The 21,977-nt window shown below is 40.9% G+C and overlaps 1 protein-coding gene across 3 annotated transcripts in view; it reads left to right on the top strand.

The window, feature by feature from the left end:
• The window catches only part of SAMD4A (sterile alpha motif domain containing 4A), a 208,364-nt gene that overhangs the window by 116,199 nt on the left and 70,188 nt on the right, over window positions 1-21,977 (top strand). For all 3 annotated transcript variants that reach the window (XM_079121134.1, XM_079121136.1, XM_079121135.1), the window contains exon 3: window positions 3,704-4,222. In XM_079121134.1, coding sequence (XP_078977260.1) covers window positions 3,704-4,222 — 519 coding nt within the window. The remainder of the gene's footprint in view (window positions 1-3,703; window positions 4,223-21,977) is intronic.

The raw sequence follows: 21,977 nt of genomic DNA, 5'->3' as shown, positions 1-21,977 counted from the left end.
TGGCCAACTCCTTTGCTGAGCCATATACTCCATTAATATATTGTTATAACTTCTACATATGTGTACACTTTAGATATAGCTTATGGCCAGGCCATTCTAGCATGATAGCCACTATGTATTTTTAAGCTAATCTGCCTACCTCCAATCTGCCATTCACTAGCCAAGGGACCTGGGTCAAGTAACTTACCCCATTTACACCTCTGGTCCTCATCTGTAAAATAAGGCAAGTTATAGGACCTGCCTCACAAGCTTCTTGGGGGGATTAAATGAGTAATTAAATGTACAGGGTGTAGAAGAGTGCCCAGCACATAAAAAACACTGGGGCTGTTAGCAGTCAGCAGTGGCAGCTGCAGCTGCAGCAGACATAGTTTGATCAAGTAGGTGTGGTTAGCCCTCGGAAGGCAACCTTATTTTCATGTTCCCAGTAGTAGTAAACAAAAGCCATAGTTGTCCTCCTGGCCATGCCACAGCCCATCCAATCCCTGTCCCCAGGATACAGTCATCTAAATCCTGGAAGGGACCAGGGCCAGCATCCTCTCATTTTCCTTCCTCTTTGCTGTGCTTGTTCCTCCTCTGAATCCCAGCTTAATCCTGGGCAGGGAGCAGTTACGTGGAGATAACATGTTTAGTTTGTACTCTGAATCCTATTTACATTCTGTTTTTGTTCCTAATTTTTTTTTTTTAAGACTGACCTTTTGTGAACAGGTAGACTATCCAAATAGAGAAATGACCTAGCAGAAAGCTAGGGAGTTCCTCAACCTCATCCATTTTTATTAAAGGCTGTTCCCAAATTTCATTTTTAAATGTATGTGTTCCAGGTTGTTTCCTGGCTCCCTCTGCTCATTGTTGACCTATGATACAGGTTTACCTTCCACTCGGTCCCTCTTGCTTATCTCCAGTACCTCCTTAGGCCCTTGGGCATACAGAATAGATTTTGTCTTCATCTTAAGCATTTAAAACACACCTGGTGTTTGCGGACAAGGTACGGATGAGAACATTAGAATTGGTGATTTCATCTCCCAGAGCTGCTTAGAAGAGAGGCTGTACCTAGTAGAATGCACGAGGGTTGTCTTGTGTCCAATGGCAATTAGCTAAATATAGAGCCAGGGCGCTGGGAGGGACCTCCTGAGGTCATCTGTGCCTCCAGCCCGCCTTCCCCATCCAATGTCTCCAGACTGTGCTGGCCAGTTCAATAGTTACCAAGCTTCTGGGCACTGCTATTATGGCTGGACCCCATTGAGATGTGCTGTCAGTGATAAAATATACCCTGGATTTCAAAGATTTAATACAAAGCAAAAGAAGGTAAAATGTCTCCATAATTTTACATGTATAACACATTGAAATGATAATATTTTGATATATTGGGTTAAATCAAATATATCATTAAAATTAATTGTAGCTCATTCTTTTTACTCTTCTTTTAATGTGGTAACTAGGAAGTTTGAAATTCTGTGTATGGCTCACATCATATTAAAATTGAATGGCGCTGCTCTAGATCATCTGGCCTTAGTATTCAAACCGCCAGAATGGAGATTCTGGGTGTTTTCCTGGTAACTTCTCTGCTATTGTTCTGGCAGCTCAGTTCTTCTCCATTTGTTGATTTTTTTTTTTTTTTTTTTTTACTTCAAATAGTTACTGAAATCCCCACTTGAAGAATCAAGCGTCTCTTCATATTGTTTTACACTCAATAACTCCTGTCTCCCTCACCTTTTTAATTTCTACCTCTTTTCAATCTTTTGATAATTTTTAATGATTTCCCCTGGGTGATATCTGGTTTCTCTAAATTATTTCTAAAACTTGGTCTCCAAATCACCCATTCACTCTAATGTGGGTCTGGCTAATGAAGAAACAAGTAGAAGGAATTTCTTCCAACTCAAGTACTTGACTGGTTCTTTTAAAACTTTATCTCATTTAATCCAAGAGCAGAGGTTGTTGGTACCACTCTTGACTGACAGGTGAAACTCAGGTGAAATAACTTACTAAGTTTCCACACAGACTAAGTGGCAGTTCTGGGACTCCTATCCAGGTTTGCCTGACTCCAAAAACCATGTCCCTTTAGATACCTTTCTGTCACTGTAACTAAATACCTGAGGTAATCAGCTTAAAAATATGAAAGGTTTATTTTGTCTCTCAGTTTTGGAGTTTTCTGGTCCACAATCAGTTGGCCCCATTGCTTTAGGACTTGTGGCAAGGCAGTACATCAAGGCCAGAGCAGATGAAAGAGGAAGCTGTTACCTCATGGCAGCTGAGAAGCAAAAGAGAGGAAGAGAAAAGGGATGGGGGTTACACTATCCCTTTCAAGGGCATAACCCCAATGACCAGAAAATCTCCTACTAGTTCCCATCTCTTAAAGGTTCGTAGCATCTCCCAGTAGCATCAAGCCGGGGGATAAGCCTTTAACACATGGGCCTTTGAAAAGACATTCAAGATCCAAACTGTGGCACTGTAAGTTTCTTTGAAAACATTCTTTCCTGGGATCTGAAGAGGCCTTACAGTACAGGTGAATGCATTTGTACCTTACTGGTATGGGAACCCCTTCTACCCTGCATATACTGTGTGACAGCCCACAGTACTGCCCAGCCCTGTGGATAACTCCCAACCTCCAAAATAAGCCACTTTTCAAAAGCCATTCAAGACAGAGTGTGTTGTTGATGTTTTGAGTGGGACAGGACAGAAGGGATCCTGGTGAGCGTGCTAGAAACAGATCTTCACGTGGGTGAATCTGAGGACACAGTGCTTGGCAAAGTAAGGCAGTCCAAATGACAGACACTGTGATTGCACTTGTCTGAGGTCCCTAGAACAGTCAGGTTCATAGAGACAGAAGACAGAATATGGTAGTTTGCCAGGAGTGGGGAGAAAGGAGAAGGGAGTTATTGTTTAATGGGAATAGAATTTCAGTTTGGGAAAATGGAAGGTTCTGGAAATGGATACACCTCATTGTGAAGGCACTTAATGACACTGAGCTGTACACTTGAAATGGTTGATATTATGTGTATTTTACCACAATAGAAACAACCAGGTCTTCACATAAAGAAAAATAACCTACTTAGCATGTGGGATCAGAGGTGCCACTACACCTGAGTCTCAGATCTGTGGCTCATCTAACTCTGAGTCCATAGTTGTTTTTCTGAGTCAGTTTCTCCATAGAAAGCTGCAGTCTTACTGCACAGAGATGGAGGAGTCCTTTTATTTCCTGACATTTCCCCATGTAAGAAGTTTTACTTATTTCACAGAAGTCCCTTTGCCAGGGTTAAAGCCCCTTCTCAAGAGATGATGGGGATGGACAGGCAACCTTCACCCCCAAGACACTGATTTGTGTATGCTTGATTACACTGGCTTTTCTATGGAGATTTTCTTAGATTTATTTCCCTGTCCATTTGGGGGTAGGCCTAGACTTTTCTAAGAAAGAAAACAGCTATAAATTTTGTTTGGACCAACATCATATACCCTCTTTGGAGATGTGAATGAGAATGAGATTGACTACCCACATATCTAAGAATTTTTGATCTGTGTTTCATTGAATTACCTGACCCCTGAAGATCTGAGGTCTGCTAACCAATATGATGCACAGACTATCTGGCAAAAATTTTGCCAAGGTACATAGATTGGGGCTCTAATCCACAGACATTCTCTAATTTTAGAGGATGGCATTTAGAGTCATTGTGGGTGTATTTGCTCATTTGCCCTGTGTTTTCCTTTGCAGGAATCATTAACCAATGGCAACAAGAATCCAAGGATAAAGTGATTTCCCTCCTGTTAACTCACCTGCCTTTGCTGAAGCCAGGAAACCTCGATGCAAAAGTAGAGTATATGAAACTGCTGCCCAAAATCCTGGCACACTCTATTGAACACAACCAGCACATTGAGGAGAGCAGACAGCTGCTGTCCTATGCGTTGATACATCCGGCCACTTCATTGGAAGACCGCAGTGCTCTAGCCATGTGGCTGAATCACTTGGAGGACCGCACATCGACCAGCTTCGGCGGCCAGAGCCGAGGCCGCTCGGACTCTGTGGATTATGGGCAGACGCACTACTATCACCAAAGACAGAACTCTGATGACAAGCTCAATGGGTGGCAGAACTCGCGGGACTCGGGGATTTGCATCAACGCCTCCAACTGGCAGGACAAAAGCCTGGGGTGTGAGAATGGCCATGTGCCCCTCTACTCCTCTTCGTCCGTCCCCACCACAATCAACACAATTGGAACCAGCACAAGTACAAGTAAGTCCTCTGGAAGCCCTTTCATGCGCTCTGGTTTGGTGACTTGCTGTGTGTAGCATGTCCTGCTGACAATGTCTGCTCTGAGCACCCTGTAACCCTGGGAGAGAAGGGCTGATGGGAATTGGCCGTGGGAAAGTGCTCTTTGGACCCCATATTTGTTGATCTTTGTGGAAAGATGAAAATGCTGGGCAGGTAAAAGTGATGGATTGTCCAAATTTGGGTTACAGACTGACTATCAATAAAGAAATAAGAGCAAGAGAGAATAAATGGTGAAAGATGAAAACATCCTTTTTCCATAAGTAGAAATGCCTTTCACTCTGGGGTTTGGGGATCTACTGAGAACACTGAGTTACTGTGATCCTGTAAACCTGACTCTAACCCATGGTTAACCAGCCAATTTTGTGGGCTTCGTGCATTTTCTTTCTTTATATATTTTTTCCTTTTTAAAAAATTCAGCCTGGAATGTCCCCTCCCCTTGCATTTCCTAGTTTGATCCCCAGTTGTCCGGGGCCACTTCTGCTCCTCACCAGGGGGAGCAGGTTTGCTAACTGAGAATGCTGCTCTGTGCTGTGGCCTGGTGTGAATGCTGTGGGCTTCTTCTCGCTCAGTCTAACATCTTAGAAGAGGTGAGTCAGGAACTGCTTCATGGGAGGGGACAGCAGAGGACAGCCCCCTCTGTTCTTTTAGCCACGAAAAGTGCTGTGCCCACAGCTGGGCACCGGGGCCAGGAGTCCTCTCTTAGGTCAAGCAGAGTGACCAACCCACCATTCATGCCCATATAAAACCACATTTGTGGGAAAGCAGCCACCTTGGAATGTATTCCTTGATGTGTGTACCATGAATACAGTGCTATCCTGATAACTTTCTTGGGGAAGAGATTAGACTTGATGCAGGAACCCCCAATTAAAAGACATGAGAAAGTTAAAAAGTTAGCAGTGATGCTTCGGACCTCTACCTCCACTCGAATCTTTGGCTAAGGAATCTCTTTAAAGGATTATCTCAAATATGTAAGAATGTTGAATTATAACTACATTAATTGAAAATGGTACCTTAGTTGAATGAATACCCAAGGAAATAATGAAGATGTTGCATTGATATTGCTATAAGAGATTTTTGAAAATTTCTTTTTTCTCTTTTTACATTTAGATACAGGTAACTTGAACGTTTGGGGAATCTGGTGATTAATGCATCATTAACTTATTATGCAAAAGGTTCTGATGGCAGTGAGTGTCTTTCACAGGCTAGTAATCCAGCAAGAACAGTTTCGCTAGCCCTGGTGTGATGACAGTGATGGCCAGGAATATCGTAGCAGACACACGTAGGTAGATGACAGTCTCTTGGCCCAAGTTTCCTGGGTCAGCAAAGGGATCAAGTTATTGTTAACAAAATTCTTTGATAGCTGGGAGAAATGCAAGCTCTGAGCAGCCTTCCCTCTTCAAACTTGGTCCTTTCTATTTCAAGGGGCTGAATTTTATATCATTTGTCGTGAAATTAGCCTGGGGCCATCATGCTTTTCCATCAATGGATTTATACACTTTTGGTCAGGTTTTGAGATTTGCACCTGTAAAATGGTTATCTGGTGGTAGCCAACCAGGAATTTATTCCTTGCTGTGGCTACCCAACCCAGTGGAGGGGAGGGAGTCCTGCTTTCTCGACCCTGGAACCCTTATATAGTTGTTTGAGTTGCAAAGGACTTGCAGATTTAACCAGATGGCTAGATTACTTCCTCTGGAAGAAGAAAGGGGTTGGAGCCCTCTTTAAAAGTGTCAGTAAAGAAGATGAAAAATCTCAAATCTCCTTTCCAGAAAGTTTTCTTTTACTTATGCCATATCAATTTTGAATTTCAGTATATCTTGAACTTAATGTTAATGATGTTGCTTTACTCCTCTGCATGGTCTGTGGCTGTTCCATCATGTTAACAAAACCACAGATCCCTGGGTCATTTGTTCACTTGTGCCTCTATCAAATGCACACTGAATTCCTGAGAGGCAACTTGACAAAGTAGAAAGAACAAGGACTTTGGTGTCAATGCCCTCCAAGGTCCAAATCCCAGACCTTCAGTTTGACAACTATAACTTGGCCATGTTATTTAACCATTCTGAACAAGGCCTCCACTTATAAACTGGGAGCATTCATGGTATCTACTTTTGAGGACTGTGGTAAAGTAAATAAGGTATGTAAATGCCCAACCCTGACCTGAGCAGCAATCATAAGCACACAATAGGTATTTGCTAAATGAATAAGTGGAAGAAACTGGGGAAAACAGTGAGGAGCAAAGTGCTAACACTGATAAGCAGAGTCTGTGCCCTTGTTTTCAGTTCTGATGGTCACCTGATAAAAGCACCTTTCCCTGAGCATGGGCCATGCAGAGTATGAATGCTCTTCAACTTACAATGGGATGATGTCCCAGTAAGCCCATCATAAGTTGAAAATATCGTAGGTAAAAACATGCATTTAATACACCTAACCTATTGAACACCTTGACTTAGCTTAGCCCAGACTATCTTAAACTACCTTACATCAGCCTACGGTTGGGTAAAATCATCTTACCGAAGCCTGTTTTATAATAAAGTATTGAATGTCTTATGTAATTCATTAAAATACTGTCTTAAAAGAGAAAATCAGAATGGTTGTATGGTATTCTTTCACAGCATCATGAAGTTGGAAAATCATGAAGTCTGGCCATCATGAGTCAGGGGCCACCTATATAGTTCAGGAGCCATTCCCCAGCAATAGAAAAATGGGTTGGCCTTACAACTACTTTTATTGCACTGAAGAGCAACATTTCTTATTTCTCTCCAAGTGGAAAAGAATATCTGTACAAAACATGATTACAAGAACTGAAGTCCGTTAGTGCTGCATGTTTTCAAATGATCAGCTATATAAATGACAGTTAATGTAGCTAAAGTAGAAAGCCACCCTCTTACAGTCATATTTTAGTGTTTAATCTTGGTTTATTCCACTGATCCACCCCTACCCCCCAATTTGGTGGTTGTACTTTTTCAACAAAGTTCCTTAGCATTTGTGGCTTCTTCCCTGTATAGATTCAAAATCATTTGGCTATCCCACCCCCAACACTTACTGTGTCCCTGGCACTGTTCGAGTCCCTCGGAAGCTTAAAGCACTGTGTTAGCTTTTAGGGAACCTCTAATATAACTGGAGAAAGAAGTCTTAACAGTCTCACAATTAAAAAGTAAATATCGCTTTTTTCCTGACTTACTATCCACAGAAATTTCACATAACAATTCGTGAGTTATATAAAAGGGTAGTAAGAAATAATACTCTGAGTTACTCCAGGATGTAGGATTAGTGTCAGTTGAAAGGGTAAGGGGTCTGACTTGGTCTGTTTTGTGCTGCTGCAGCAGAATACCAAGGACTGGGTAATTTATAAATAAATATATTTATAAATAAATTTACTCAGCTATGGTTCTGGAGGCCATAGAAAGTTCAAGATTGAAGGGTCACATCTAGTGAGGGCCCTTCTGCTGCAACATATCGTAGCAGATGGCATCACATAGCAAGAGAGAATGAGAGGGCCAAACTCATATGTATAATAGACCTAACTCCCATGATAATGACTTTAATCCATTCACGAGGGCAGAATCCTTGTGATCTAATTGCCTCTTGAAGGTACCACCTCTTGATACAGTTGGATTGGGGATTAAGCTTCCAACACATGAACTTCCAGGAAGTACATTCAAACCAGAGGGTTTTCATGGTAAGTGCTGTGAATGTATGGGATGGAGACATCCTTGTGAACTGGAAGCTCAAGAAAACCTTTGTAAGAGGAAGTGGAAAGTGGGCTAGAATGGAAAGAAGGAAGGGTATTTTGGTGGTGGCACTTCAAGTTGGAATATGCATTGTGAGCAGGGGGATGGAGTTGTAGTGTGCAGGTAGGGTTGGAAGACAGGGAAGAGAAAGGAAAGGTTCATGAAGGACAGGGGGCAAAGGAGGGTAGTGAAGAAAAGGGATCTGAGAGCCCCTAAGGAGGCCATGCATTCACACCACGGGAATGGGAACAGTGCTATCCACAGGGTTGGTCATCTGTGGGCAAACCCAGATGGGTAGCAAGTGATTAGTCAAAGGGTTTCAAAAATCAATTGTGAAATAATAAAAGTATCATTAGGATGGGAGCAGGTACAGAGCAGAAGGAATGGATCCAGGAAGTGTTTCCTGGGTGGAATTATTAGGACTTAGATTCAGTACTTACTTGGATGTCATTCGTTCACTTCAGTGTTCATACACTTAGAAAATGTTTACTGAGCTCCTTCTACAGGGCTTGCCTGCTCCAGGTACTTGGGATGTATCATGTCATAAGGCAAAGTTGCCATCCCTTGTGCATCTTGGCCGTCCAGTGTATGTAAATTATAGTGTATAAGTAAATCATACAGGTCATGAGAGACTGATGAGTGATGTGAAAATAAGAAAAACAGTGGAATCAGGAGGATCAGGCCCAGTGGTGAGGTGGATATATTATGAAATAGTGGGTCAAGGTAGACTCCATTGAGACGGCGATTATGTGAACAAAGCTCGTTGGAGTTGCAGGAGTTAACAAAGTCTCTGCAGAAAAGAATATTCCAGGCAGGGAAAAAAGCTAGAGAAAAGATCCTAAGATAAAAGAATGCCTGATTTATTTGGGGAAAAACACGAAGGCTGGTGCCTGAAGGGGAGTGAGTGAGGTGGGGATATGGTAGGAGAGGGTGGAGAGATCACGGGACGGGTGGACTGCACTGGATGTAACAGGCCATTTCGAGCACTCTGTGTTGCTCTCAGTAAACCAGGAAGCTACTGGAGGATTTTCAGTAGATGAGTGATATGACCAGACTCACTTTTAAGGGGATCTCTTTGGCTGCTGTGCTATGAATAGACTGTAGCAGGGCAAAGACAGAAACAGGAAGATCAGTTAAGAGGCTGGTTCAGTGATGCAGGCAAGAGACGATGGCGGCCCAAACCAGGATGGTGAATGTAGGAAGGTGAGAAGCAGTCAGTGTCTACATACATTTTGAAAGTAGAGCTAACAATATTCCCTGAAGAATAAATGGGCATAAAGGAGAGGATTCAAGAATGAATCCAGAGCTTTCTGCTTGAGCAACTGGAAGGTTAGTGTTGCTATCCACTGAGATGGGGAACATCTTTATTGAGTAGAGTAGGAATTGGAGTCAGATCAGAAGCTTAGTGTCATGTGTGATGAGTCCGGCATGTCTGATAGAGAATCAGAGGTGTTGAGTAGGCAGCTGGATACAGGGATATGTAGTGTGGGAGAGAGGACGAATCTGAGAGAGATGTTTGGGGGCTACCAGCACAGGGGTGGTATTGAAAACTTTGAGACTACCAAGGCAGAGATATAAAGAAGATGACCAAGGACTCTGAGACTGATACTTCAATCTGAAGTCTTTAGAAAAGAAAGGAAAGGAGCAAAAGAAACTAGGAAGGGTTAAGTTACTCAACCTCTCGATGCCTCTTTCCTCATCTGCCAAGTGACTATGACAGTAATGCCCACGTCATGGGTTATAGGGATTAAATGAGTTAACAATTACTTAAGGAGTTTTAAATCATCCCCAGTATGTGGTAAACAGTATGTTAGTGAGTACTGTTATTAATTTACTTTTTTGAGGTCTACACTAACAGAAATTTTAAAATGCTTTCTTTTTATCAGAAAAAAAATGAATTAATAAAACAAATACTAAGGTTCTAAACTGTACCATGAATCTGTAAAGTGGGCAAATCAAATGGAGCACTTTGGAATCATTTTGTACCCAAAGTTTCTGTGTTCTTTCTTCATGCTGGGCTAGCAAAGGTCAGGGTGTTTAAAATAGAAATGTAAAGAATACTAGGAAGAATTAAGTACTACAATGATTTAAACAGAAACGAGTTCACTCCATTCAGTTTTTTTCCAGGTCCAGGTTTACCAGTGAAGAGTAGAAAAATTCAGACAGGCAATCTGGGGCAAGTGGTGGTGCTGACCTCCAAACCAGAGCGTTCCAGAAGCACTTCAGAAAACCAGGAAACTGTTCCTGAATGGTTTACTTTTCCACAGCAGACTTCAAACAGGAAGCTAACGTAGTGATCCTAAGCCAGGTTCTAGGCACCCTATATTTGGAATCACTTGTGATGGCTGAAACAAAGTTGACCAAACCTTGTGAAAGGTTTGTGACAGCCAACACCTTCGGCCTTTCTGGTCCCACAGGCTCCTGATGAAGAACCTGCACACTCCCATTTATGAACTCCTTAGAGACAGGGATTGTGTTTCTTTATTCCTCTTTCCCAACACCCAGAACATTGTGTGGCCCAAGAAGGCACAGAAATTTTGGAGATGGCAAATTCCTGGCATGCATTCAACAACCACTCTCCCGTGGTAATGCTTCTCAGTTAGATAATGGCTCTTTCTTGCTAAGCCCAGATGTGGTCTCAGAATCCTCCTCCATATGCCCCCCTAGGCAGCCACTATAATTCAATAAGAGATGGCATACAAACTGAAGCCTGTCTGCCCAGCCTGACATAAATGTTTGCTGAACAGTAGGGACTTAATAAATTCCTGGCTCACTAGACAGATGTTCACGAAAATAATGAATTTCCAAAATAAACGAGAAAGTGTCCCTAGGAATTCACTAAATATTTAGCTAAATATTCACTAAATGTTTTCACTAAATATTGATCATTTAGCCTTCTGTCTTAATCTATTGCAGCGACTTCTAAATTTTTTATTGGTGCATAAGAATTGTTTCAGAAAAGAGAAGTGTTCACTGTGGCATATATGCATATTCATATATGCATGTAACATTATGTGATCAATTTCACCCCCTTTTTACCCTCCCCCACTGATGCTCTCTTCTAATCAAAGGGGCAATGACATGTATTTTTATTCTTTTTGTGACTTATTTTACCAAATCAGTTTTAATACTAACAGACCGTTAAAACCATACTATGATCTTGACTAGGGAGGTGTAGGTAGTTATAAAAATCTATACCCGTGATGAAATGCCATAGAGTTATACACAAGTTCATACAAAAAATAAGTACGTGTAAAAACTGCCGAGATCTGGATAAGACCCGAGATCTAGTTAGTTGTATCGTGTTAATGTCAATTTTCTGGTTTTGATAATGCAGTGCAATTATGTAAGATGCCATCTTGGGGGAAGCTGGGTAATGAGTACATGAGAATGTTTTGTGTAGTATTTTTGAAATTTCTTGTACATCTATAATTATTTCAAAATAGAATGTTTAAAAAAATTACTTGGTGGCATCCAGTACCTGGATTTGTATGTGCATGAATAGGGGCAGGGTAGTGATGGCTCTTGTTATGGACCTTCCTTGGGTGGTCCTTCCTCTTACAGAAGGAGTGTCTACCAGAACCCATAGATCCAACCTCTGAAACAAAAGCATTTCAGCAAGTGAATGCTCCCCCTAACTGGTACCTTGGAAAAAATCCTGCATTTTCGTGGCCCCCTTAGGCAGCCAGGGCCAGCTCTTTCAGCTCTTTTCCCTCTGTCCTGCCCATTTTCTTAGAAGTCCCCCAGCCACTTCAAGCTCATTCCTGTCAGCTCGCAAGAAACCATCAGAACACAGGTACTCAAGAGAGGGTGGGAGACAGCTGCTTTAGACAGCCCTGGCGAGAAAAGAGGTCTTTGCAAGTGGCCTTTGGAGACTGAAAAGGAAAAATAAAGATCTGAAGACTCTGGTTCTGTCCTGTTGGCTGCAGGTCCTCCCCACCCTAACAGGGCCACTGGTCTAGTTTGGAGTTCCTTGTAAATTTTCATGTAATTATTTTGTCTTTCACCAACAGACTACCTTCTTGGTGGAAAATTTCTTCCTCCCCACAATCTAGCCAACCTGGAATGTTAACTGAAAAATTCCACTATTTCCTTAACCCCTCATTTGCTCTTCAAAGAGAAGCATTTATAACAGCTGGCATGATATATTTTTAGCTTTAGCTTCCTTTCCTTTTGGGGAAACTTTTTTTAGTATGGCATTGGCCTTCCTAATACATACTGTGTTGTAAAGACGACTTGGGGATGTCTCAGAGGACGCAGTGTTGACACAGATGAACACTTCTCCTTTTTCTAAGAGTCCAGAGGTTTTATAGAACCCTGTTTTTCCTCATAATGCCTATTGTTTGTTTTTTGAGGCCTAGGGAAGAACAGTCAGAAAAACACTGTAGTAAACAAGGAGCCTGCTAGCTTATTCTGCATCCGAGATCCCACTGCTTGGGAAAAGGGAAAGATCTCCCTGGGCTGTGTGCACCTTGGGTCATGAGGCTGTGTCATTCATTCCCCATCTGGGAGGATTTTTTTAGACTTTAATGGCAGCAAGGGTTATTAAACACTAGATGAGCTACAGAGGTAGACTCTTGTGTTCTCATTCTCTACCATGCTTTAAAAATAGGATGGATTCTGGCTGGAATAAAAGTCTCAAGTTGGACCAGCCTGATAGAGGGTGAGGAGAGAGGGGATGAACAAGATGGCATCTTTAAAATTCATCTTGTGCCCTGTAGTCTTATTATGATTTCTATTATTTCACAAGATTGAGAGTCATGTTCTAACACCAGCTGTTCCACAAACAAATGGAAAACTTTAAATTTGCATTTGCTTATTTTTTTTTTCATTTTTAAGATTTCCAGGGGCAAACCCAAGTTACACTGAAGAAAGATGTGTTGTGAAATATAGCTTATGTATATGTATATATATGTAATATCTTTGGTATCTTTAATATCAATCACATTAAACCCCTGAATTTCAGGTGTCAAGGTGAGGGTAAGTCTTGGAGGCAGTACTTTCTATTACCTTGGACTGTATTTTCTACTTCTTAAACGCCAAATATCATTCCTACCATCCTCTCTTCCCTACCTAGCACTTAACATCATATAAGGTAAAACATACTATCAGGACATCTGATTGAGAGAAGGGTATGAAATGAAGAAACAAATCTGGGTATGATAGCACATGCTTGTAATTCCAACTATTCAGGAGGCTGTGGCAGGAGGATTGTAAGTTCGAGCCCCAGCTTAGGCAACATGTGAGACCCTAGCCCCACCAGAAACATAAAGGAAGAAAATGAATGAGACAAGAGAGGCAGATGGTTCCAAAATCTCCAGAATGCTCGAAAGATTTTTTGTGGGTTCGAAAAAGGCCAAAACCCCCAACATACTTTAGGGTCATCATTCCTTGCCAAAGTTTGGACCATTTCCATAGACAAATTCCATGATGCTAGAGTTAGTAAAGTCCATGCGGAACAGGGTTTTCTTGAGAGTTTTGTTTTACAATTAACTTTGCTCTGGATATATCCTTTCAGAAAAATCCAGAAAACCCCATATGGGGCCCAAAGGTTTATCATGGGTTATTTTATGCTTTAATCATCTGCTGGGGTCAGTAAGACATTTGTAGGATGGGGATGTGACTTAGTGATAGAGCACTTGTCTAGTATGCATGAGTCCCAGAGTTCAATCTCCAACACTAAAAAAAAAAAAAAAAATTTATTAGTTAGCTTTTAATTACCATAATAAAACACATGAAACAAGCTAACTTCATAAAAAAAAAAGAGAGAGATTTATTTCCCTCACAGTTCCAGAGGTTCAAGGGCAAGACTCAGTTGTGTCACGGTGTGGCAGGTGGTAGTGGCAGGAATTGTGTGTGGAAGCAAGTGATCACATCTCGAGACAGAAAACCAGAGAATCTCTTGTGGAAACTACCAAGAGTCACATGAAAACTACCCTGATCTCTTTGCCAGAGCAGCACCCTCAGTTGACCTAAAGACCTCCTACTAGGCTCCACCTCTTAAAGGTCCTACACCATCTCCTACAATAACATTGGGGACTAAACTTCTAACATGAAATTCTGGGGGACCACCACACCTAAACCAGAGCAGTGAGAATCATAAGGCTGATTGGCATTTTAGATATTCAATTTTAGAATATAAACAATGAAGATCATAGCTTTGGAGACAGGCAATTAGCTTTAAAGACCAGCTCCACCAATAACTAGATGGAGCCATAGATAAGTTACTGGACTCTAAATCCCTTTTCCTCATCTATAAAATGGGGAACAGATTTCAGCAGGAAAGCCTCTTAGTTGACTTGTTGAGGATGGGTAGTTGATGAGTTTGTTGTGAGGGAATCATAAGGAATAAGACCTTAGACATATTATTTTAATGTAAAACCTCAGTGTGTACATTCCTTCATAGTCTTTTTGCATAGGACTGTGGCCTTTTCTTTGAGACTAGGGTCCCTAAAAGGTAACTATTTCCTGAATAAAGCACACCCTTAAATGGGTTATCATCTCTGACTTCTTTAAAATAAAATGGAAATTTGGAGATAATTTGCAAAAAACAATCCCAGCACAAAAGCCTCTCTAGATTCTGGCTTTTCTTTTTATAACTCAGCTTATTGTTTTCTCACACACTGAATTCAATAGGAGATTTTTCGGCCAAAAAAACCCTGCATTTATATTTGTAAAGCATTTAAGCAAGTTTTCATGCATTAAAACTAATTTCATGTAAAACTGGACGTATTTATAACTCATACATTATTGTTTCTGTAATCCTTTTCAAAATCATTCACAATAAGTACACCTGGCATAAACAGGCTTGGGAACAAATCCAGTGAACTCTTAGTTCACTTGCAGGTAGCAGAAAGGCTCAAGTAAATTACGGTCCTGGAGGAGGTGGTGAGCCATGAGCACAGGAAGAAGTTTAATGGGAGTGAAGAGCACTGGTTGGCCAAGCAATTTGGCTAAGTGAAGATAAATTTAGCTAGCTTCTTAGGTGGTGGTGCAGATTCATGGAAGAATGAATGGGAAGCACTTCCCAGTAGGAGGTGTTTGACAAGAGACAGCGCCTATTGGTGTTGAATGCTGTACTTATTCGTAGTTAGAGGGGCTTTTCCCACCAGCCCAGGCTCTGCAGTAAACTGGGGGGGGGGAGCCCCATGACAAAGCTATTCTAATATGCTAAATTAAAACCAAGTTACTTTGATTCAGCTCTATAAAGACCCAGCATCCCACAAATTCCAGAATCCCCTTAAGGATGGTTTCAGGGATATATCTTACTAAATGCCTTAACATGGGTCAGATTTAAAAAAGAAAGAATAAAGAACGAGTTAAAATTGGTTAATGTTGCTTCTTTTGTGATCCATTACGAACAGAAATAACTTTTAAATGAATAATAATAAGATTATTCAAGTTTATTAAAATGATCTTTAAATAACAGACTAAGACTTATGAGAGATAAGTTAGACTATTCATATAGATACAGGCCATGAAAGTGTGACTGGTTCCAAGAGTGCAGAGCATTTGTAAGAAAAATAATGTGTCCTAGTAAAAAGGACAGGGGATTAATAAATTCACTCCCCTTCTACCTCTGTGTGATCTAAAACTCTTGGGGACTCCTACTCATTTATTTATTTTTTAAAAATATTTTTTGGTTGTAGATGGACACAATACCTTTATTTTATTTATTTTATTTATATGTGGTGCTGAGGATCCAACCCAGTGCCTCACACATGGGAGGCAAGTGCTGTACCCCTGAGTTACAACCCCAGCCCAGCTCCTGCTACTTTATGAAGGCATGGAGTTGGATTATACTTAAGGATCATTCTGTTTCTGGGGTACTGGAAAAATTTTCAGTTCTATTGGGGGTGGGAAGGAGAGTGAGTGAAGTGGGTGGGCCGAAGGCAGGAAGAGATATCCCTCCACCTGCTATGGTTAGCATTAACTGCATGTTCAGTGAAAATTTGGTATGATTTTGGTCTCTTTCACTTTAAAAAGAATTTGAATGCCAGTAACTCCTACCTGGAAGATGGCAGCAGGTGTGTGGTGGACTGGGTCATGTGGGGACACTACTTTTCACTTTGCTTTTTGAAGTGAGTACCATGCCAGGGCCATGCGTTACATATATATATATATATATTTTTTTTTTAAAAGAAAAGAAAAAATATATATATCATGAAGACATTAGTGAAGAAAGAGGAGGAAAAAGAAGGAAAGAAGGTATCCTAAAGGAAAAGACAATGATTTAGCCTTGAGTAATAGTGTTAAATAAGGAACAACTAAATAATTTAGAAATACATTAAAGTTTATTCACAGAAAAGGCACTAGTATGTGTTTTTAGTCTCTACCAAGACTGGCAAGAGATATGGGTAAAGACCTTAGTGGCAATGAAGTTCTGGAGCATACTACAATTACAAATTGGATTCTCTTAAAGTAAAAACCAAAATGAGAGGCTTACCAGGGACAGTCACCTGTTGCCCAGATCACAGTCCACCTGAAAACCATTCTTGTTCTGAGCTTGTGGCTTCCTATGATGGGATTCTTTGGGAAGAAAAGTGGACTGCTTGAAGCTTCTTGGTTTTAAGAGATTCGATAAATAAGAGATTCAATAAATATTCTGGTCTGCTTGTGTGCCACCAGCTCAGATGTTTCCACAGTGGAGGAGGGACATGAACTTTCAAGCTATCTCAAAAACTACCAACCATTTTGAATGTGACAACTACAAAACAACTTTTCTATACCAAGTCAAAATAAAATTCGATGAGTGTCCCTCAGTTTCAGTTTGCCAAAAAAAGAATCTGTGAGTGGCATCAGTAGACCGCTAGGGCACCCCACGCTGCTCAGCCTGGAAATTCAGCTTCCTTAGAAGAAAAGGGTTGACTGGAGGGTGTTAGGAAACTGAGGGCACCCTCCTTAGCTGTCATTAGGGTCATTATGAAGCAGGGGACAGAAGCACACACGATAGAGATGTCTCATTTTACGTAGTGAGTATGCTTCTCCAGAGTTTCCTGAAACCACCTTTTTTGGAATCAAATTCTTTTCCCATTAACTAAAACTGCAAATCAAGGTATGAACACTTTAGTTGCCAATTAATCTTCACTGGCTGTCATTCTTTAAATCTGAGATGCAGGTCCTCAGTTCCTGAGGTTCTCTATCAAATTAGTAATCTGTAAAGTATTTAAAATAACACATATGGAGAAGATTTTTGCAGATGGCTGTTTTTGCAGTACGTATAACGGTCTTCTCTGTGTGTTGGGATTATTTAGGTGACTTTCATTTTGTTGTTTTTAACTAGTCCCTTTTATTATGAAGCTGGATGGGTGGGGCAGGTGGTAGCTCTAACCCCTCCTCAGCTGTGCTTGTAAAGGCAGAGAATGCTGTCTTCCCAAATGTAGGCAGGAGCTCAAGAGAAATAGTACCCAGAAGAGAGGCTGACAGGAGGCCTTGGCTGTAGTATGGCCTGGGCCTGGGTCTGCATCCACTGGGTGTAGTGGGAGAATGCTCAAGACTACAGTGTGCTTGGAAATTGGGAGAATTTTGGTGGAGTCATTAGGCCGTTGGGAACTAGACTGTGAGAAAAGGCATTGTTCACAATCATTTATCATTATTGAAGAAATTATTTTGTGCCTACAATATTGTCACTGACTCTGCTCAGATTAGCAGCACAATCTTTTTTCACAGTAGAGTGGATTTTGAAATATATATACATGGAATATAACTTATTCAAATTAGAATTCATTCTTGTCATTGTACATGATGTGGAGTTACACTGGTCATGTATTCACATATAAGGATAGAAAAGTTATGCCTGATTCATTCTATTGTCTTTCCTATTCTCTTCCCTTCCTTTCATTCCCCTTTCTCTAATCCAATGAACTTCTATTCTTCCTCTCCCTACCCTCCCTTGTTGTGGCTTAGCATCCGCATACCAGAGAGAACATATGGCCTTTGTGGGAGTTGGTTTATTTCCATTTACTGGCAAATGCCATAATTTCATTCTTCTTTATGGCTGAGTAACATTCCTTTGTGTGTGTGTGTATGTGTGTGTGTGTGTGTGTGTGTGTGTGTGTGTGTATTGCATTTTCTTTATCCATTCATCTGTTGAAGGGTATCTAGGTTGGTTCCATAGTTTAACTATTGTGAGTTGAGCTGCTCTAAACATTGATGTGACTGCATCACTGTAGTATACTGATTTTAAGTCCTTTGAGTATAAACCCAGGAGTGGGATAGCTGGGTCAAATGGTGGGTTCCATTCTAAGTTTTCTAAGGAATCTCCATACTGCTTTCCAGGGTGGTTGCACCAATTTGCAGTCCCACCAGCAACATATGAGTGAGCCTTTTTCCCCACACCCTTGCCAATATTTATTATTACTTATATTCTTGATATCTGTCATTCTAGCAACACAATCTTAACACTTCAACTGAACATTACACACAAGTATTAACTTAAAAGTCAGAGTTCATTACAAATACAATAAAGGCATCTTTGGATAAAAATGGCCACATTTCTACATGTGTTTGCTCTTGACAATGCAGCTCCAAATTCATCAGGAATCACAAAGCATTATTTGTTAAACTTCAAATCTGAAAGCTCTTGATTCCCAGAGTGTCTTTCCTTTGGGCACGGAGCTTACAAAGTGACTGAGGCCAGTCATTCTCTAAAAGTGAACCTGAGCTGCAGATCCTAATATCAAGGTGGGCACCATTGCATTGCTCATTGTTAGTCAGGATCAAGTATTGTCAATACCAGGAGAAAGTGGAAGTCTGGTGAGTGAAGACACATTGATTGATGGTTTTCTTTTCAATCTATGACGTTGTGGAAAAAATCTAAAGCTTTTTATGGTCACAGTTCTTCACCAGTTTTCTGTTGGTGATCTTGCTTTCTCTCTGGTTAAAGACAGCTGTATAATTTTTGCTTCTGGAATTATTCTCTTGCTCCTCTTCCCCTAGCCACTCAATCTGTATGCAGTTCAGAGAGCAGGCTAATGATGGGGTATTGTAGAAGCAGTTGCCCAGAGAAAAGCTCTCCACGTGCTGGACTGAGATAGCTAAACGCTGGGGTCACACTCGTGACCAGTCCCTACTCACGTCTATGTGTCTGCACGCCAGCCGCCTTCCATTCTTGGCAGTTTCATGAATAAACTTTTCAGAAAAGTCAGCACCAAGAATGAATGTTTTTTTCTTAAAGAATAGAGCAACTAAAGAGTTTCACATCAACTTCTTGGGTCTTCAGTGGCCAAGAGAAGAGATTTATTACTAACCTTACCCATGGCTTTGGGGTTTTGCCTGCCTTTTGGATAACTTGGGAGCAAGGAGCTTATACACCTGGGTGGACTTTGTTTTTCATTTGTTCTTTTTAGATATACATGGCAGTAGAATGTACTTTGATATACTATACATACATGAAGTATAACTTTTAGGATCCCATTCTTGTGGTTGATGTGATGTGGAGTTTCACTGGTCATGTGTTCACATATGAGCATAGGAAAGTTATGTCTGATTCATTCCACTGTCTTTCCTATTGCCATGCTCCACTTCCCTTCGTTCCCCTTTCTCTAATTCAGTGAACTTCTATTCTTCCCTCCCCTCCCCCTTATTGTGTGTTAGCATCTGCAGAGAGAACATTAGGCCTTTGGTTTCAGGGATTGGCTTATTTCACTTAGCACAATATTCTTCACTTCCACCCATTTACCAGCAAATGCCATAATTTCATTCTTCTTTATGGCTGAGTAATTTGTGTTGACTCTTAAACTGGTACAGCTCCAGGGAGAAGGGCTGCTGGGGTTCCTCCATCAGGAGGCTGATTTGCGCTGCAGGTCAGTTTTTTCAACTCCACTTTATCATATTGGGTAAATAGTTTAACTTCTGGATATAATCCCTGTGAGATCACTCTGTCACTTTAGATGACATGGACAGAGGGAAATGAAGCATTTGCTGGGGGTAGATCCCTTGAGAATGCGAACTTTATAGCCTTCCCCTCTGCTCCTCCCTCTTTTAGATCAGTCAGCTTAGATTTAGACCCTTGGAATCATCCAGATTGGTAGAGATTTGAATGGGCCGTTTGGGGGGAACACCTCATATTTAAACCATATTTAAACCATAACATTTGCTGAACTTCAAATCTGAGCACTCTTGATTCACAGAGTGACTTTCCTTTGGGTTTGACACTGACAGTGTGATTGAGGCCTGTCAATCATATTGGCTGTGCTTACTGAGCTATTCAGAACTCTAAAATCTGCTTGATTCCAAGATTTATCTTCAACATAAGGAATCAAAAGAATCCCAATACCAAGTCTGACTCCTTGGAACTGGTAAAATTTCTACCTCAAACAAATCTGTGGTGGTCATGGGGGTCTTGTAGGGAGCCAGACCCCTAAGCCCATGACCAAGAAGAGTGGAGGTCTTTCTTCTGCTCAAAACTGAGTCTCACTTTGCAGAATTGCTCCAACTTGGATCCATGACTCCCAAATCTAGCAGTGACAGTGACCCCATTTCTAGGATTGAAGGAAAAATTGTGACAAATGACCCCACCCTACTCCACATTTCCTTCATTGTTAGACCCCTGTTCATTAGGAACATGTGCTGCTGGCACATATTTGGCAGGGTCACTAATACAATGGATAGAAAATCAGAGTGTCCAAAGGTCTCAGGTCATATATCAAGTTACAGTTCAGGGCACAGGCTTTGAAGTCAGACCCACCTGGGGTTAAGTTCCTCGTTCTACTGATTAATAGTTATGTGATCTTGGAGAAAGGCCTTTAACTTCTCTTGGCCTTGGTTTTCTCAATTTAAAATAATAATAAGGGTAATAATATGGGTAATAAGTGCTACCCATATGTGGTTATGAAAAATCCTCTTTGAGTCTAAATACAATCTTTGATATCATTCTTGGAACCTTTTATCCTCCTATTCTAATCTGTACCAGTTACCTTCAAACTAGCCCTCCCAGTTTAAAAATGCGCTTCTTCAGTCTAGGAAATTTTCTTGAAGTTTAAAAGTTTAAAAAGAATTTTCCTTATTCTTTTCCTCTCTTCTCTCTTTCAGGTACCCTTTAATTCAGATAATAGCTCATCTCTGATGATAGTTTAATTTCCTTAACTTTTCCTGTTATCTTTCTTTCTTTTTCTTGTTTCTGTCCCCCCACCCCCATCTCTCTCTTCTCATTCTACTTTGTATTTTCTTCTTTTCTGGGTGATTCCTATCACTGAATCTTCCAAGCTTACTTTAATTTTAAATCACTGTCATCATATTTTCAAATCTAAGAGTTCTTGTTCTGTTCTTGTTTCATGAATGCAAAATCTTTTCTAACCTCTCTGAACATATTACATTTTATTTTTAAAGTTTTCTTCTCCCAAAATTGTTCATGTTTCCTTGGAGTTTCTTTTTCTATTTGTCCTGGACTCCATCTCAAGAAAGAGGTAGTCCTCAGTTATCTGTTGATTCTTGGTTTTCCTTTAATTTAAAGGGAAAACACTAGATCCTGTATGTACGTATTTCACCACAGGAAGACTAGGCTAGGAACCTAGCCTGGCTGGGTTCTGGGGGGATGTTCATGTATATCTCCATGTATAATTCTTTTTCATGAACTGGCCCATTTTCCCTTGAGGAATCCTGTGACATCCTCCTGGTTGCCAGGGGTCTATGGACTATTAGGAGAAAAGTACTAAGATAACAGTTGTTTGATTATGTAGGGTAATGGGTAGAATCTATGGGTCTCCATGTACATCAGACATACTTTTTGTCCTTTTTGCCCCAACCTACTTTTGGCCCTTCCATGCCTCCCCTACCATCAGAGTCCTAATCTTCTGGAGAGTTCTGTAGCATTTTTGTCATGCTTCTCCTAGTTAGACATACGTATCACCTTTATTTGGTCTACTGAGTCAATTCTCCCATGCCCTTCTGTTTTCCAGCTTACATTTTTGTTGATTTCAGTGGCCTGCTGATAATCCATATCTTTTATCATCTTCTCCTGCATTCTTCGCTCTTGTGGGTTTATG

Source organism: Sciurus vulgaris, assembly GCF_902686455.1.
Source record: "Sciurus vulgaris genome assembly, chromosome: 2".
Classification (NCBI taxonomy): domain Eukaryota; kingdom Metazoa; phylum Chordata; class Mammalia; order Rodentia; family Sciuridae; genus Sciurus; species Sciurus vulgaris.
This window is presented reverse-complemented; position numbering and strand designations above follow the sequence as displayed.